General features: G+C 41.8%; 1 protein-coding gene across 1 annotated transcript in view; it reads left to right on the top strand.

Annotated features, from left to right (window-relative positions):
• The first annotated feature begins 10,013 nt into the window (after nt 1–10,013).
• The window catches only part of LOC121540039 (rho GTPase-activating protein 39), a 183,711-nt gene continuing 173,687 nt past the window's right edge, over nt 10,014–20,037 (top strand). The window contains exon 1 of the mRNA XM_045207614.1: nt 10,014–10,139. Coding sequence (XP_045063549.1) covers nt 10,129–10,139 — 11 coding nt within the window. The 5' untranslated portion in view covers nt 10,014–10,128. The remainder of the gene's footprint in view (nt 10,140–20,037) is intronic.

Genomic DNA, 20,037 nt, shown 5'->3' with positions numbered 1-20,037 from the left:
AATAGGAAAAGAAGAGTGTCACACGTGTCGATGCTTATGTCAATACATTGCATTCATTGGGAAAAGAAGAGTGTCACAAGGTTGACACTTATGTGACACATTATGAACCATCAAACAGGCAAAGCTTCAGTACAGGACTAACACCAAATCCTACTACATCGGCTCTGACGCTCGTCGGATGTGGCAGGGCTTGCAAACTATCAAGGATTATGAGAATAGAAAGGTTCAGAACTTTTGTAAAACATCACAGTACAGTTGAAAAAGATATGGCAAATAGAAATCCAATATGGATGGTGTTAAGAGATAGATGGGTGGTGTTGAATGGAGTTGAAGGATGGGACTAATAACAACTAACAACAACTAATAACAACAAGATAACTAATAATGTAAGCATACTGTGTCCATAATAAGTATATAGGTTATAGGTTGAGAGCTTTTGTGAAAGAGCCCAGTTAGAAAGATATGGCATATAGAAGCAAACCGGATGGACATCATGAAAAGGATCGGAGAGGTTGAGGGTAGAGGAAGTTCAGGAGTAAAAACTAACAAAATATAATTATTGTAAAATTGACTGTGTCCATAAAATGTACACTGCTCAAAAAAATAAAGGGAACACTTAAACAACACAATGTAACTCCAAGTTAATCACACTTCTGTGAAATCAAACTGTCCACTTAGGAAGCAACACTGATTGACAATAAATTTCACATGCTGTTGTGCAAATGGAATAGACAACAGGTGGAAATTATAGGCAATTAGCAAGACCCCCCCAATAAAGGACTGGTTTTGCAGGTGGTGACCACAGACCACTTCTCAGTTCCTATGCTTCCTGGCTGATGTTTTGGTCACTTTTGAATGCTGGCGGTGCTTTCACTCTAGTGGTAGCATGAGACGGAGTCTACAACCCACACAAGTGGCTCAGGTAGTGCAGCTCATCCAGGATGGCACATCAATGCGAGCTGTGGCAAGAAGGTTTGCTGTGTCTGTCAGCGTAGTATCCAGAGCATGGAGGCGCTACCAGGAGACAGGCCAGTACATCAGGAGACGTGGAGGAGGCCGTAGGAGGGCAACAACCCAGCAGCAGGACTGCTACCTCCGCCTTTGTGCAAGGAGGAGCAGGAGGAGCACTGCCAGAGCCCTGCAAAATGACCTCCAGCAGGCCACAAATGTGCATGTGTCTGCTCAAACGGTCAGAAACAGACTCCATGAGGGTGGTATGAGGGCCCGACGTCCACAGGTGGGGGTTTTGCTTACAGCCCAACACCGTGCAGGACGTTTGGCATTTGCCAGAGAACACCAAGATTGTCAAATTCGCCACTGGCGCCCTGTGCTCTTCACAGATGAAAGCAGGTTAACACTGAGCACATGTGACAGACGTGACAGAGTCTGGAGACGCCGTGGAGAACGTTCTGCTGCCTGCAACATCCTCCAGCATGACCGGTTTGGCGGTGGGTCAGTCATGGTGTGGGGTGGCATTTCTTTGGGGGGCTACACAGCCCTCCATGTGCTCGCCAGAGGTAGCCTGACTGCCATTAGGTACCGAGATGAGATCCTCAGACCCCTTGTGAGACCATATGCTGGTGCGGTTGGCCCTGGGTTCCTCCTAATGCAAGACAATGCTAGACCTCATGTGGCTGGAGTGTGTCAGCAGTTCCTGCAAGAGGAAGGCATTGATGCTATGGACCGCCCGTTCCCCAGACCTGAATCCAAATGAGCACATCTGGGACATCATGTCTCGCTCCATCCACCAACGCCATGTTGCACCACAGACTGTCCAGGAGTTGGCGGATGCTTTAGTCCAGGTCTGGGAGGAGATCCCTCAGGAGACCATCAGCCACCTCATCAGGAGCATGCCCAGGCGTTGTAGGGAGGTCATACAGGCACGTGGAGGCCACACACACTACTGAGCCTCATTTTGACTTGTTTTAAGGACATTACATCAAAGTTGGATCAGCCTGTAGTGTGGTTTTCCGCTTTAATTTTGAGGGTGACTCCAAATCCAGACCTCCATGGGTTGATACATTTGATTTCCATTGATAATTTTTTTGTGATTTTGTTGTCAGCACATTCAACTATGTAAAGAAAAAAATATTTAATAAGATTATTTCATTCAATCAGATCTAGGATGTGTTATTTTAGTGTTCCCTTTATTTTTTTGAGCAGTGTATATAGTATGTATAAGCTGGAAGTAGAGGCCTAAGCATTGTTGTTCACTAGTTTACTCCAATTAGGGAAGGGGTGGTGGGGTTGGAAGGTAATAAAGGGAAATATTTTTTTTTTAAGGAAATGTATGTGTATATGTAGTTAAATAGTTAACCAAATAGCTACCTGGACTATCTGCGTTTACCCTTTTTGCACAAACTTTTTTGACTCATCACATACGCTGCTGCTACTGTTTACTATCTGTCACTTTATTCCTGGTTATATGTACATATCTACCTCAATTACCTCATACCCCTGCACATCGACTCAGTACTGGTACTCATTGTATATAGCCAAGTTATCGTTACTGATTGTGTATTTATTATAACCTTTATTATTACGTGTTTTTACTTTTCTATTATTTCTCTATTCTCTTTCTCTCTGCATTTTTTGCGAAGGGCCCGTAAGTAAGCATTTCACTGTTAGTTTACGAAGCATGTGACAAATTTGGGGAAAGATGAGTGTCAACCAATTGATGCTTATGTCAATATATTTGCATTCAGTGGGAAAAGATTAGTGTCACAGGGTTGACGCTTATGTCAATGCATTTGCAGTCAATGGAAAAATATGAGTGTCAACCTATTGAAGCTTATGTCAATACATTGCATTCAATAGGAAAAGATGTGTCCACCAATTGACGCTTATATTAATACTTTGCATTCAATGGTAAAATATGAGTGTCAGAAGGTTGATGCTTATGTCAATACATTGCATTCAATGGGAAAAGATGTGTCACAGGGTTGATGCTTATGAGTGTCAACCAATTGACGGTTATGTCAATAGGTTCCAGTTAATGGGAAAACATGAAAAGATGAGACTCACAGACAGACAGACAGACAGACATGTCTCTCTCTCTGTCTCTCTTGCTCTGTCTCTATTCTCTAATCCCTCCTCTCCCCCTCTACCTGTCTCTCTGTTCTCCCTATTCTCTCATCTCTCTCTCTCCCTCTGCAAGACCATTGTGTCCAATGGAGGTAGAGAGAAGGGGGGTGAGAGAATGGAGGGGGGAGGAGGGAGATAGAGAAGGGGGAGAGTGAGGGAGGGGGGAGAGAAAGGGAGATGTGAAGGAGGGAGGGGGAGAGAGAGGAGGGAGGGGAGAGTGAGAGAGTCAACAGACATACAGAGGTGGGACAGAGGAGGGAGAGAGGGGTGGGAGAGGGAGAAAGAGAGAGATTGAAAAGAGAGAGAGGGAGAGAGAGAAAGAGAGAGACGGAGGGAGAGAGAGGGAGAGGGTGGAGGGGTGAAAGTAGGGGGAGGGAGAGAGAAGAGGAGTGGGATAAAGAGGAGGTAGAGAGAAAGAGACAGAGGGAGGCAAAGAGAATGAGAAAGAAGGAGGGAGGGAGCACGAGAAGAGAGAGACAGGAAGAGGATTAGAGAGTGAGCTCCAAAAATATTTGAACAGTGACAAATGTTTTGTTATTTTGGCTCTGTACTGGATTTGAAATGATATAATGACTATGGGGTTAAAGTACAGACTGTCAGCTTTAATTTGAGGGTGAGACATTTTGAAATTATAGCGTTGAGTGATGAGGGAGAAAGTTAGACACACACAAATATCATACCCCAAGACATGCTAACCTCTCACCATAACAATAACAGAGGAGGTTAGCATTTTTGGGGGCATGATATTTATGCCACTGTAACTTTCTCACTCATCATTATTCACGATTCATTCAGGATTATCCGTAATCATGGTAGCATCCACATTAATGTAGAAGTGTTTAGAAAAATATTATATTCTTATTTACAGTAAAAGTGACTCCAAAATGACACAATACATGACATACCATTAATTTCTATTAGGCTCAAAATAACCAACAGCAAATGCATCCAACAAGTTTGTAGAGTCACAAGCTTGACGTAATCATTGTGTGCTAGGAATATGGGACCAAATACTTTTGAGTACTTTAATACACATATAAGAGAATTTGTCCCAATACTTTTGGTCCCTAAAATGGGGGGACTATGTACAAAAAGTGCTGTAATTTCTAAACGTTTCACCCGATATGGATGAGATTCAAATCAAATCTAATTGTATTAGTCACATGCACCGAATACAACAGGTGTAGACTTTTCAGTGAAATGCTCACTTACGAGCCCATTCCCAACAGTGCAGAGTTTTGCCGAAAAAACAACAAGAAGGAAATAGTAACACAATAAAAATAATAACGAGGCCAAATACAAGGAGTATCAGTACCGAGTCAACGTGCAAGGGTACGAGGTAGTTGAGTTAATTGAGGTAATACAGTATGTACATGTGGGTAGGGGTAAAAGTGACTAGGCAATCAGGATATATAATAAACAGAGTAGCAGCAGCATACGTAAAGTGTGTCTATGTGAGATTGTGTGTGTGTGTGGTGTCAATATGCTTGTGTGTATATTTTGTGTGTGTGTGAGCGTATGTAGTGTGTGTGTGTTGGAGTGTCAGTGTAGTATGTGTGAGTGTGTGGGTAGAGTCTAGTGAGTGTGCATTGAGCCAGTGCAAGGGAGTCAGTGCAAAACAATGAACACAAATAAATAAATAATAAAGGGTGTCAATGTAAATTGATCAGGTAGCCATTTTATTAACTGTTCAGCAGTCTTATGGCTTGGGGGTAGAAGCTGTTAAGAATCCTTTTAGACCTAGACTTGGCACTCCGGTACCGCTTGCCGTGCGGTAGCAGAGAGAACAGTCTATGAGTAGGGTGGCTGGAGTCTTTGATAATTTTTGGGCCTTCCTCTGACACCGCCTGGTATAGAGGTCCTGGATGGCAGGAAGCTTGGCCCCAGTGATGGATCTGAGGACCCATGCCAAATCCTTTCAGTCTCCTGACGGGGAATAGGCTTTGTGGTGCCCTCTTCACGACTGTCTTGGTGTGTTTGGACCATGATAGTTTGTTGGTGATGTGGACACCAAGGAACTTGAAGCTCTCAACCTGTTCCACTACAGCCCCGTCGATGAGAATGGGGGCGTGCTCAGTCCTCTTTTTTTCCCCCTTGTAGTCCACAATCATCTCCTTTGTCTTGGTCACGTTGAGGGATAGGTTGTTATCCTGGCACCACACGGCCAGGTCTCTGACCTCCTCCCTATAGGCTGTCTCATCGTTGTCGGTGATCAGGCCTACCACTGTTGTGTCGTCGGCAAACTTAATGATGGTGTTGGAGTCGTGCCTGGCCATGCAGTCATGGGTGAACAGGGAGTACAGGAGGGGACTGAGCACGCACCCCTGAGGGGCCCACGTGTTGAGGATCAGCGTGGCAGATGTGTTGTTACCTACCCTTACCACCTGGGGGGCGGCCCGTCAGGAAGTCCAGGATCAAGTTGGAGAGGGAGGTGTTTAGTCCCAGGGTCCTTAACTTAGTGATGAGCTTTGAGGGCACTGTGGTGTTGAACGCTGAGCTGTAGTCAATGAATAGCATTCTCACATAGGTGTTCCTCTTGTCCAGGTGGGAAAGGGCAGTGTAGAGTGCAATAGAGATTGCATCCTCTGTGGATCTGTTGGGGCGGTATGCAAATTGGAGTGGGTCTAGGGTTTCTGGGATAATGGTGTTGATGTGAGCCATGACCAGCCTTTCAAAGCACTTCATGGCTACAGACGTGAGTGCTACGGATCGGTAGTCATTTAGGCAGGTTATCTTAGTGTTTTTGGGCACGGGGACTATGGTGGTCTGCTTGAAACATGTTGGTATTACAGACTCAGTCAGGGACATGTTGAAAATGTCAGTGAAGACACTTGCCAGTTGGTCAGCGCATGCTCGGAGTTCACGTCCTGGTAATCCGTCTGGCCCTGCGGCCTTGTGAATGTTGACCTGTTTAAAGGTCTTACTCACATTGGCTACAGAGAGCTTGATCACATAGTCATCCTGAACAGCTGATGCTCTCATGCATGCTTCAGTGGGAGTATTTCATTGACTAAACATAGTATTATTTCCCTTTTTAGGTAAAGACCACAACTTTCTTGTCCTAGGCTACTCAGTGTCTAGTGCTCTGAACGTGCCCTATGACTACGGCTCAGTGATGCACTACAGTAAAACAGCCTTCAACATCAGCTCAGAGACCTCCATTGTTACTAAAATACCAAGCTTCATGGACGTGATTGCCCAATGCATGGAGTTCAGCGACAGTGACCTTTTGAAGCTCAACATGATTGTGTGTATAGACAGTATCTCTGTGTGTGGAGATATCAATCAATTAGTCAGATGAACAATCAATAATTTAATAAATCAATCAACTCATGGGTCATAGAAGAGTCAAACTCACCTTTGGTTAGTGATTTTACTTTACTTGTACAGTGGCTTGCAAAAGTATTCACCCCCCTTGGCATTTTTCCTATTTTGTTGCCTTACAACCTGGAATTAAAATAGATTTTTGGGGGGTTTGTATCATTTGATTTACACAATATTTTTTTTGGTGAAACAAACAAGAAATAAGAAAAAAAAAACTGAAAGCTTGAGCGTGCATAACTATTCACCCCCCCAAAATCAATACTTTGTAGAACCACCTTTTGCAGCAATTACAGCTGCAAGTCTCTTGGGTTTTTCTCTATAAGCTTGGTACATCTAGCCATTGGGATATTTGCCCATTCTTCAAGGCAAAACTGCTCCAGCTCCTTCAAGTTGGATGGGTTCCGCTGGTGTACAGCAATCTTTAAGTCATACCACAGACTCTCAATTGGATTGAGGTCTGGGCTTTGACTAGGTCATTCCAAGACATTTAAATGTTTCCCCTTAAACCACTCAAGTGTTGCTTTAGCAGTATGCTTAGGGTCATTGTCCTGCTGGATGGTGAACCTCCGTCCCAGTCTCAAATCTCTGGAAAACTGAAACAGGTTTCCCTCAAGAATTTCCCTGTATTTAGCGCCATCCATCATTCCTTCAATTCTGACCAGTTTCCCAGTAACTGCCGATGAAAAACATCCCCACAGCATGATGCTGCCACCACCATGCTTCACTGTGGGGATGGTGTTCTCGGGGTGATGAGAGGTGTTGGGTTTGCGGCAGACATCGTGTTTTCCTTGATGGCCAAAAAGCTCAATTTTAGTCTCATCTGACCATAGTACCTTCTTCCATATGTTTGGGGAGTCTCCCACATGCCTTTTGGCGAACACCAAATGTGTTTGCTTATTGTTTTCTTTAAGCAATGGCTTTTTCTGGCCACTCTTCCGTAAAGCCCAGCTCTGTGGAGTGTACAGCTTAAAGTGGTCCTATAGACAGATACTCCAATCTCCGCTGTGGAGCTTTGCAGCTCATTCAGGGTTATCTTTGGTCTCTTTGTTGCCTCTCTGATTAATGCCCTCCTTGCCTGGTCCGTGAGTTTTGGTGGGCGGCCCGCTCTTTGCAGGTTTGTTGTGGTGCCATATTCTTTCAATTTTTTAATAATGGATTTAATGGTGCTCCTTGGGATGTTCAAAGTTTCTGATATTTTTTTATAACCCAACCTTGATCTGTACTTCTCCAAAACTTTGTCCCTGACCTGTTTGGAGAGCTCCTTGGTCTTCATGGTGCCGCTTGCTTGGTGGTGCCCCTTGCTTATGGTGTTGCAGACTCTACGGCCTTTCAGAACAGGTGTATATATACTGAGATCATGTGACAGATCATGTGACACTTAGATTGCACACAGGTGGACTTTATTTAACTAATTATGTGACTTCTGAAGGTAATTGGTTGCACCAGATCTTATTGAGGGGCTTCATAGCAAAGGGGTGTAAAACATAGAAATAGACAAGATTGCAGTGGTTGAAAAAGTACCCAATTGTCATACTTGAGTAAGAGTAAAAATACCTTAATAGAAAATGACTCAAGTAAAAGTGAAAGTAAAATACTGCTTGAGTAAAAGTCTAAAAGTTTTTGGTTTTAAATATACTTAAGTATCAAAAGTAAATTGAATTGCTAAAATATACTTAAGTATCAAAACTAGTATAAATCATTTCAAATTCCTTATATTAAGCAAATCAGATGGCACCATTTTCTTGTTTATTAAATGTATGGATAGCCAGGGGCACACTCCAACACTCAGACATCATTTACAAACTAAGCATTTGTGTTTAGTGAGTCTGCCAGATCAGAGGCAGTAGGGATGACAAGGGATGTTCTCTTGATAAGTGTGTGAATTGGACCATTTTCCTGTCCTGCTAAGCATTCAAAATGTAAGTAGTACTTTTGGATGTCAGGGAAAATGTATGGAGTAAAAAGTACATTATTTTCTTTAGGAATGTAGTGAAGTAAAAGTAAAAGTTGCCCAAAATATAAATAGTAAAGTAAAGTGCATAAACCCCCAAAAACTACTTAAGTAGTACTTTAAATTATTTTTTACTTAAGTACTTTACACCACTGCAATGTGGCGGCGTACACATTGTTGGATTACTTCATGAAGCAAAACATTTAATTTAATTTAATACGGAGCATTTTCTAAATTCAAGCAGCCCCCTGCAACTAGACATAGAAATTTAGAAGACGTGTAGTCTTCGAAGTCGGGAATTGAAGAAGTATTGGTTTGCTTTTACCTGCCCAGTTTCTTTCCGATCAGTGCAGATGAAGGAAAACAAAAGGATGAGTGAGGGATCCACTTCATTTAGATGAACTCACCCAGTCTGCCTTGGCACCTTAAATAAATTGATTATTATTCATTATTATGTTTAAGTACCAAAAGTACCATACACTGCAGGATAAAACATGTTTATGGTGGAAATGTAAAATTATGAGCAGGGTTGTGTAGGTTACTTTCTAAATGTAATCCGTTACAGTTACTAGTTACCTGTCCAAAGTTGTAGTCAGTAATGTAACTTTTGGATTACTTTCCCCTTAAGAGGCATTAGAAGAAGACAAAAAGGATCTATCAAATGCATTTGGTGTGTCATAATAGTGGTCTCTGACTGGTGGTCAGATTCACAGGTGAAACAAACTTAAAATTGCGCCTTTTTTCAATGCTGAATTGAATGTCATTGAGAAAACAGAAAGGTGTCATAATGTATTTTTTCCGCAAACATCATTTCTGAATTTAAAAGTAATCCAAGAAGTAATCATCCAGTTTTTCAAAAGTATCTGCGATCTGATTACCATATTTTTGCTGGTAACGTAACGTAACTGATTGCAGTTACAGTTTGTTGTAATCAGAGTACATTTAAGTTTCTCCCCAACCATGATTATGAGACATAAAGAGCACTGGGGGAGAAGCAAATTGCACTTGGCGATCAGGCTGTGGAGTTGGCTGTAACCCACATGAGCACTAGAGGGCGCTGCGTTCACACTCTTCAGGCTCCAGACACAGAGCAGCAGATACCCATCATTAGCGCCCATTTATTTATATTGTTAGCATTCCAGCCCACACCTGAGCGCTCTGTCTCTCACACAAATGAATGAACTATATCAAATTGAGGTACCCCCGGGCCCTTACCAATCATACTTCCAACCGACTAGAAAGGGGGAAATATTATTTCAGATAGGAAGCCTAACTTTCTAGAAACTACCAAATGATCTTAAAAAAATGTGAAATTCGGTGGGAAAGTCGACATAATAGTCAGGCATTGCAGTGGTCGGCCTATGGATGAAAGTTGAATGAATTAATTGTGTATTTTGTTGGGAGGGGGTTTTCTTTGAACACTACAGCTGCCAAGAGGTCTCGACCTTTATGGCACAGATGTTGTTGGGGGTTGTTGTTGGTACATTCTATATCAGACTATGAATTTATTATTTCTATGCTCCGGATCATGGCATTACTGTGCTGCTATGGAAACGCAGTTCGTGCTCTCTATATTGAAACTGGATGACGTCAGGTCGGTGACGGAGAAGCCGGGAGGCAAGCAATTTGTCCAAGGAGAGAGTGCGTGCATCATATTCCATCGAGGAGAGTGCGACTACTTCGCTGACTGCGGCGACAGCGATTTCGGCAACATGGGTGACGTTGTGGGGATTATTACTAACGGATTTTAATTGGGAGCGACCGGAAAAATGGCAGAGAGGTAAAACTGAAACGATTTATATTCTAACATCGCTGGTGTGTCCAAGGAAATGTATTTCGTAGCGATGCTTCTTCGTTGGCGAGTTTAGCCAGGACTCTGAGGCAAAATGATAATGTTAGCTGCTAGTTTTTCTTCGCTAGCTAACGTTACCGGGCAATGATTTGAGCTATCTTGCCTCTCGGTCAGTTTATTCGTTTATGTGGTAACTTAATGTTACTCCAGTTGTCATCTTTACCGGGTAACTTGATGACTTTTTCTGTCAAGCCCTTCGGTGTGTGTAACTCAAGATCCAGCGGTACGAGCAGCATCTGTTTCTGTGTGAGGGTGTCGCATCCCTGTGATTGAATGCACCTGTCTTTTCCATCAGCCTTGCATCTCATCTGGCAATACAAAAACCTACAGGCTGTTTTGACATTGATATGCTTTATCTGAAACCATAGCTAGTGAAAATTGTGTTATTATGCATTTATGGGTTTGTTATTACACCGATATGATGGGCATTTATGCATGGATGGCTGTCCAAATATCAGCATTTCTTTGGCTAGTTAGCCACCCCAAGACTTGATGGAGGCGCGCGGGGACTGCGATGCAGCGCCGAGGTAAAATGTGTTTTATATTGGATATTCGGTGGCTATTCGGTTTTATCTCGTCAATCGCTATTGAACCAAGCATGCCATGACTATGAAAAGTGTATATTCTGAATGAGGGGTGGATGGACAACAATCCACACCTTTAAAAATATATATATACACTACTGTTCAAAAGTTTGGGGTCACTTAGAAATGTCCTTGTTTTCGAAAGAAAAGCAATTTTTTGTCCATTAAAATAACATCAAATTGATCAGAAATACAGTGTAGACATTGTTAATGTTGTAAATGGCTATTGTAGCTGGAAACGGCTGATTTTTAATGGAATATCTACATAGGCGTACAGAGGCCCATTAGTCCTGTGTTCCAATGGCACGTTGTGTTTGCTAATCCAAGTTTAGCATTTTAAAAGGCTAATTGAGCATTAGAAAACCCTTTTGCAATTATGTTAGCACAGCTGAAAACGGTTGTGCTGATTAAAGAAGCAATAAAACTGGCCTTCTTGAGACTAGTTGAGTATCTGGAGCATCAGCAATTGTGGGTTCGATTACAGGCTCAAAATGGCCAGAAACAAATAACTTTCTTCTGAAACTCATCAGTCTATGATTGTTCTGAGAAATGAAGGCTATTCCATGCGAGAAATTGCCAAGAAACTGCCAAGAAGCTGCGCCCCCTGCCCAGTCATGTGAAATCCAAGTCACATAATAAGTTGCATGGACTCAAAAATAGTGTTTAACATGATTTTTATAACGACTACCTCATTTCTGTACCCCACACATACAATTATCTGTAAATCGAGCAGTGAATTTCAAACACAGATTCAACCACAAAGACCAGGGAGGTTTTCCAATGACTCGCAAAGAAGGGCACCTGTTGGTAGATGGGTACAAATTAAAAAAGCAGACATTGAGTATTCCTTTGAGCATGGTGAAGTTATTAATTACACTTTGGATGGTGTATCAATACACCCAGTCACTACAAAGATACAGACGTCCTTCCTAACTCAGTTGCCGGAGAGAGGACAATGGTGACTTTAAAACAGTTACAGAGTTTAATGGCGGTGATAGGAGAAAACTGAGGATGGATTAACAAAATTGTAGTTACTCCACAATACTAACCGAAATGACAGAGTGAAAAGAAGGGAGCCTGTACAGAATAAAAATATTCCAAAACATGCATCCTGTTTGCAATAAGGCACTAAATTAAAACTGCAATAAATGTGGCAAAAAAATTAACTTTATGTCCTGAATACAAAGTGTTATGTTTGGGGCAAATCCAACACAACACATCACTGAGTACTATTCAGCATGGTGGTGGCTGTATCATGTTATGGGCATGCTTGTCATCGGCAAGGACTAGGGAGTTTTTTTTAGGATAAAAAGAGAACGAATAGAGCTAAGCACAGGCAAAATCCTAGAGGAAAACCTGGTTCAGTCTGCTTTCCAACAGACACTGGGAGACAAATTCACTTTTCAGCAGGACCTTAAAAACAAGGCCAAATATATACTGGAGTTGCTTACCAAGACGACATTAAATGTTCCTGAGCAGCCTAGTTACAGTTTTGACTGATATCGGCTTGAAAATCTATGGCAAGACTTGAAAATGGCTGTCTAGCAATGATTAACAATCAACTTGACAGAGGTTGAAGAATTTAAAAAAGAATAATGTGCAAATATTGTACAATCCAGGTGTATACAGCTCTTAGAGACTTACCCAGAAAGAATCACAGCCTCCAAGAAATAGAAATCCTACGTAGTGGATCATGCAGGGGAATCTATTCTAAATGGCATGTCGTATAGCCCATGGTGATTCTTTTTTTTAAAGCGTGGATTTTGTTTCAGAATATATTATTTTCATAGTCATGGCACACTTTGTTTAACAGCTATTGAAGATTGAAATCCGGAAAAATAAAAAATAAAATAATTCCAAATCAATGCATGGATTCTTCTCCATCCTCCCATGATTCAGAATATATAATTTCATCGTCATGGCACACTTTGTTTGAGAGCTATTGAAACATTTATTTGTATATATATATATATATATATATATATATATATATATATATATACATTTTTTTAAAGGTGTGGATTGTTATCCATCCACCCCTCATTCAGAATATACACGTTTTATAGTCATGGCATGCTTGGTTCAATAGCTATTGACAGGAGAATACCGAGTATCCACCGAATATCCAATATAAAACTAATTTGACCTCAGCTGAGGCAGCTAGAGCTAGCAAAAAATGTGGAGCAGAAGGAACCCGACACCGAAGATTCCAGTCTAGAACCCTAGAACACTTCTATTTGTCCCCTCGCTCAGCCAGCTATGAGCTATTCCAAAAATGTAAAAACACCTGTTTACATGGGACTTCAATAAGAAAAGCCTACACGCACTCTACCTGCCTTGGTGTGTGTTTTTAGTGAGGTTAGCTATATGAATGGAATGGAGATTAGATTATGTTGGATGACAGAAAGAGACACAGAGTGCCAAACCTACCCATTCTCTCCCTCAGCAAGCCCACCAGGCAGAATTATTAAATGATACCTATTCAATTGGTGTTGCAGGCCTCATTCACCCGTATGTAAATCACAACTGTCATTTTTATTGTGACGGGCGGGCATAGAGCTTTATGCAAATTCAAGCATGTTTATCAAACAGAGAGAGAGAGTGAAAGCACACTGGCTCTGACTTGTGCTTCCATATCAGCCACCGGTGGTGGGAGGGAAGCTCGGGGACGAGAGAGGGAGGGAGACCTCCATGGCTTTACAGCTTACCGGCTCACTCGTGCAAAATTGAGCGTTCTAATGTCACGGTTAATGACGTGAATGCATGGGACCTCGGTGGCGTGTTTGCCCAGATTGGAACGGAGAGATCTAGAGTAGATTATGTAATTTCAACGTATTTGCGAGGAGCTGAATTGTCTGACCCTTGGCTGTCCCTTGCTATTCCGCTGCAGTAATATGGCATGGGGTTTATCACAATATTTTCTCTCTCTCTCGGCAGCAGCATTGGAATAGAAAGCCTACGTAGTGGATCATGCAAGGGAATCTATTCTAAATGGCATGTCGTGTAGCCTATGGGCTCATGGTGAATTTTAAATGCTTACAGAGGCAGGCCAGGGTTATTGCTGTAGAAGGCTATTCTTCTGGAGACTATTGTGCATTTGGAATTTCAGAGGACAGTCATCCGCCATGGAGTTGAATTTAGCCGTCAGATAAAGACATGTTGTGCTGTTTTTTTTAAGTATGTGTGTCAATATTCCTTGTCCAAGAGGAAGCCACTCAAATGATGTGGGGGAGTGGTGGTACGGATTTGATTCGGACATAGGGAGTAGGCTAGCAGCATCAGCGGACCGGCATCGATACCGCCACGCGCACAGCGGCTAAAATCCTCCCTCTCTCTCTCCTCACCCCCCTCTCTTCTCCCTGTCCCACTCCCTCCCTCTTGTGCCCTTCCTTCCCAACCCCGCTGCTTGCTACGCACCTGTCGTTCATTCTCCTACCGCGGCCTCCATTCACTACAATTATCTCTGAAGGTACCATTTAGGCATTGATGGCTTTTTTGGGTGGTTTCATGATGGTGGAATAGACGGGGTATTTAACCATACCCATCAGGTATTTAGTAGCCAATTGAGCCATTCACAATCACATATGTGCCGAGAGGCCATGTTTCTGCACTGACACCACTCCAGCCAGCCCCAACAGTCCGACGTTCGATCCGGTGAGTGGAGCAGAGAGGGAGAGGAGAGGGGAGGGCCTGCGGCACACCAGGGCTCAATGTGGCTATCGTGTTTCACCAACACATGCAGTGGGTAAAATATGAATATCTCCCAGCTCAGTCAGGGCTCTTGGACCGCCATGCCTGTCTGTCTGTCTCTCTGTCTATCTGTCTGGCATGGTTGTAGATCATTTTCTTTTCACTGGCAGGGTAGGAATGTCACATAAGGTATTTCTTTATTTACAAACATAACATGAGGATTGGCTACACTACAGGGCTCCTTTTAAAAAGAGATTCCTAGTTCCTATAATTTCAATGGGACTCACCTGGATAAATAAAGGATAGAGAGAATATAAAGAAGAGTGGTGGTAATGAGTATTAAGGCATTACATTGGTGTTGGGGGAAACATTTAATTTTATTACTGTTTTTAGGGGGTAGATTAGCTTTAATATCACAGATAGATTGTGGCTTCCATCAATGTAATTGTCTGCATAATTTCCAATCCCCAATATATATATATTTTTTGTAGCCACCCTTTGCCTTCATGACAGCTTTGCACACTCTTGGCATTCTCTCAACCAGCTTCATGAGGAATGCTTTTCCAACAGTCTTGAAGGAGTTCCCACATATGCTGAGCACTTGATGGCTGCTTTTCCTTCACTCTGCGGTCAAACTCATCCCAAACCATCTCAATTGGGTTGAGGTCGGGGGATTGTTGAGGGCAGGTCATCTGATGCAGCACTCCATCACTCTCCATTAGGGCTGAACGATTAATTGCATTCGCGATAATATCGCGATTTGACTGAACTGCGATTTTCTAATCGCAACGCGGCGGATTTGAGGTGGTCACGTGACGCGACTTTTCATGCTGTCCAGCGCAATGGCCTCTTGCTCGACGGAACAGTCAGAAACTGACACAGCTGATACTTTAATATCGAAGAGGAACAGCACGTCGGTGGTGTGGAACTATTTTGGTTTTAAAAAAAGAAGATGCTGAGCAGCGTCAGGTGTTGTGCAGAGCATGCCGTGCTCCGATTGCTACTTCACGGGGTAACACTACAAACCTGTTTCAGCACTTAAAAAATACCACAAATCAATGCATGACAGTTGTATGACCAAAATGCCGAGCATCAGTGCGCGAGACAAGCCAAATACCTCAAGACAGGGATCACTGACAGAAATGTTCGAAAGTGTCACTCCGATGAACGTAATTCAAAACGGCACGGAGAAATCACTCGGACAATAACCGAGTTCATAGCCAAAGATATGATGCCTCTCAGCACGGTGACCAAGCCTGGGTTCATGGCATTAATACATACGCTTGATAAACGTTACAGTATACCCTCCCGCACATACTTCAGTCAGACTGCCATACCGGAGCTGTACAAAAAGTGCAAAGAGAAAGTCGCCGAGGGAACTTAAAACGGTGGAGTTTTTTGCTAGCACTACTGATATGTGGTCAAGCCGCACAGCTGAGCCGTACCAGAGTCTTACAGTCCATTTTATTGATCAGAACTGTTGGATAAGTATGGCTGGCAGTGCCATACTCGTAGTGAACTTTAGTCTGTGTGGTGTGTTATTGTTGTGTACTTGAGATAAGTGAGGCTCATCTATTTTATATTATAATATTCAAATCGTTTATAAAAAATAGTTTGTCTAAATTAAAAGTGCATTTCTCATTTTTATTTATAACTTTATTTACTTTGATTTTACAAAATATTTTCAAAGCAAATTCCTTGTTTCAGTTGTGTGAAATGTTACTGACTTGGGAGCAGTAAGATACATACAATTTAAAATTATTTTTTTCTTAAGACTGTACCTTTTGCACACAGTGTTTACAAAGTTCATGCCTTTGTTTAAATTATTTAAATGCACAGTGGCAAAGCCACAGATGTTTCTGTAATGGAGCAGTTCAATAAAAATGTCATTTATTTCAAGTCATACATGTTTGAATTTAATTCTAACAAATAGACCCAGCCTATGGGAAAGAACATTTCACACTAAATGTATATACTATTGTGTTGGTCATATTTAAATCATTCATTATGTTTTGTAGGGGAAAAAGGATAAATAAATTAAATCGCATATTAAATCGCAATCGCAATATTGGGGGCAAAAAATCGCAATTAGATTATTTTCCAAAATCGTTCAGCCTTACTCTCCATCATGGTCAAATAGACCTTACACAGCCTGGAGGTGTGTTTTGGGTCATTGTCCTGTTGAAAAACAAATGATAGTCCCAGTAAGTACAAACCAGATGGGATGGCGTATCGCTGCAGAATGCTGTGGTAGACATGCTGGTTAAGTGTGCCTTCAATTCTAAATAAATTACTGACAGTGTCACCAGCAACGCACCCCACACCATCACACCTCCTCCTCCATGCTTCACGGTGGGAAACAGACATGTGGAGATCATCCGTTTTTTGGCCCAAGCAAGTCTCTTCTTCTTATTGGTGTCCTTTAGTAGTGGTTTCTTTGCAGCAATTCAACCATGAAGGCCTGATTCACGCAGTCTCCTCTGAACAGTTGATGTTGAGATGCGTCTGTTACTTAAACTCTGTGAAGCATTTATTTGGGCTGCAATCTGAGACGAAGTTAACTCTAATGAACTTATCCTCTGCAGCAGAGGTAACTCTGGGTCTTCATGAGAGCCAGTTTCATCATAGCGCTTGATGGTTTTTGCGACTGCACTTGAAGAAACTTTAAAAGTTCTTGAGATGTTCCGTATTGACTGACCTTCATGTCTTAAAGTAATGATGGACTGTCATTTATTTTTTCGTATTTGAGCTGTTCTTGCCATAATATGGACCTGGTCTTTTACCAAATAGGTCTATCTTCTCTATACCACCCCTACCTTGTCACAACACAATTGATTGGCTCAAACGCATTAAGAAAGAAAGAAATTCCACAAATTAACTTTGAAGAAGGCCTGTTAATTTAAATGCATTCCAGGTGATTACCTCATGAAGCTGGTTGAGAGAATGCCAAGAGAGTGCAAAGCTGTCATCAAGGCAAAAGGTGGCTACTTTGAAGAATCTCAAATATAAAATATATTTTTATTTGTTTAACACTTTTTGGGTTACTACATGATTCCATATGTATTATTTCATAGTTTTGATGTCTTCACTATTATTCTACAATGTTATATTGGTCAGCTTGTCATTCTTTGCGAGAAATAAATAGCCTATTCCAAACAGACTCTGGGACAGTTGTGGGACGATAGATCCCAAAATCATACAACCAGTAGGCCTAGGCTACATTGCTAAAAAGCAATGAGGCTGATGCAACAGATCAGAACGTTTATCAGAAAATTTTGATAAACTATTATTTCTTCACATTATAAGCTCAGCAATGACCACAAGGCAGTAGGCGACGCACAAATGTTTGTTCCATAATGCAATTAGTGTGGTTTCATTTGACAGAGATGACCCAGGGACTGTATAAGTTTAACTATAAGAAATTAGGTTTTAGGTTTTATTTATTCGCACCAAAGAAAAGAGGTGTAAGACAAAACAGTACAGATAAATAAAAGGTAAAACCGGTGTACAAGAAATGTGTCAAATAAATTGTATCCAGCTCAGGGCTCCAGCTTTGCATTTGGTTTGCTAACTTGTTAGCTAAGTGGCTAGATGTCAAGATCAAGCTTCTTGGTTACAGCAGAGACATTCTAGCCTGAGTACCAGTCTCTTTAGCTAACATTCCACTCCTTGACACTCCTTGTCTTGCCTAAAAGACTGGCCTTTCTGCCATCTTAATATATGAATATACTATCAATAATGAACTTGAGGAGAACAGAGGAGTTGATCCTGATTCGATAACCCTCACAGCTATCCTCCAATGACAACGATTATCCAAATATTGGAACTCTTATCACTTTTTTTTCTCCACAGAACAAGTTGGTATCCAGTTGCTAAGCAACTGTTTTTTGTTTGTCCAGAGGAAACCAGTCTCACTAAATTCTCAAACTAAATACATACTGCAATTCCAACCACAACACCTCTATGCTTTGATTTGAATCCTTTAGACCCCAATAGAATTCTAGAAGGCTGCTGTAGATTACTGAGAATTTTCAAGAAAAAGTTAATTTTCTCACACATTTCAAACAGACAGACAGACATAGCTAAAAAAAACTAAGAACAAATTACAATTACAAGTTAACTTAGTTGTAAAGAGCACAACCTCTTCTTAATTATGACAGCACATTCATGTCAATAGGAATAACACACATTTTGTCTTCCATTGTGTAAAGACACTCACTATCCACATTTTGTACACTCAACACAACAAAGCACTTGAGTATTTAAAACCCTTTAGAACCCATAGCGGCTGTCGACGGCCTTTCTTTATAATAATAATAATAATAATAGGCCATTTAGCAGACGCTTTTATCCAAAGCGACTTACAGTCATGCGTGCATAATTTTTTTTTTTGTGTATGGGTGGTCCCGGGGATCGAACCCACTACCTTGGCGTTACAAGCGCCGTGCTCTACCAGCTATAGCGGCTGCGGATGGCCTTGTTTGTCTAACAGTAATATCTGTGTCAATATTCAAAATTAACTTGTTAACAACCTGTTGTCGTATTCGCGTGGCTTTTGTCATCAACCAGAAACCGGAAAGAGGTTATGCTGTATTTTGTATTTATTAGGGATCCCCATTAGCTGCTGCCACGCAGCAGCTACTCTTCCTGGGGTCCAAACACATTAAGGCACTTACATTACACATAAAACAAAATACACCATATAACATTGATACACCACTACATATCTACAACACACAATGTATAACACCACCATATAACAATATTACAATGTACGTGAGCATGTGCTAGCACCCATGTGCGTATGCGTGTGTCTGTACCTGTGTGTGTGTCCCTTCACAGTCCCCGCTGTTCCATGCTGTCATTTGACTTTTCAAAGTTTCTTTAACTTCATTACTCAAAATGACAGCGCCAAAGCAGACATTACTTTTCACTGTGTTAGTTGGTAATACGGATTCGCACACGTCCTTGCCCTTTCAAAAGCGATGATGTCGAGGTGAGTGAAATAAGTAAACAGCATATGTTTGCTGTTGTCGATGTTTGATGTTGTGAAACTTGTGTAATAGCTCACAGATTGGCAAATCCAGTCATGTCATGATAACTTGGATGGTACAGGCGAGCACATCAGCGGTGAAGCTCGAATGATTGCTCTCTCTCATGAAATTAGTTGCAGTGTTTAGCTGTATATTTATTTTACTAGGCAAGTCAGTTAAGAACAAATTCTTATTTTCAATGATGGCCTACACCGGCCAAACCCGGACCAATTGTGCGCCGCCCTATGGGACTCCCAATCACGGCCGGTTGTGATACAGCCTGAAATCGAACCAGGGGGTCTGTAGTGACGCCTCAAGCACTGAGATGCAGTGCCTTAGACCACTGCGCCACTCGGGAGCCCAGGTGTATAGTCAACTAACTAGTTGGTTATTTTGTCTTGTTTCTACCGATGTAATTCATAAGGAAATGGCCGAAGCTGCTTGCTATAGCTAGCTAGCTAGGTAACTAGTTAGTCTGTCAGGCAAGAAAAGTTATGTGTAGCTCTACATTTTATCACG

This window comes from Coregonus clupeaformis, chromosome 26, assembly GCF_020615455.1.
Source record: "Coregonus clupeaformis isolate EN_2021a chromosome 26, ASM2061545v1, whole genome shotgun sequence".
In the NCBI taxonomy this organism is placed as follows: domain Eukaryota; kingdom Metazoa; phylum Chordata; class Actinopteri; order Salmoniformes; family Salmonidae; genus Coregonus; species Coregonus clupeaformis.
The sequence above is the reverse complement of the archived record's forward strand: the minus strand, read 5'-3'. Positions and strand labels throughout refer to the sequence as shown.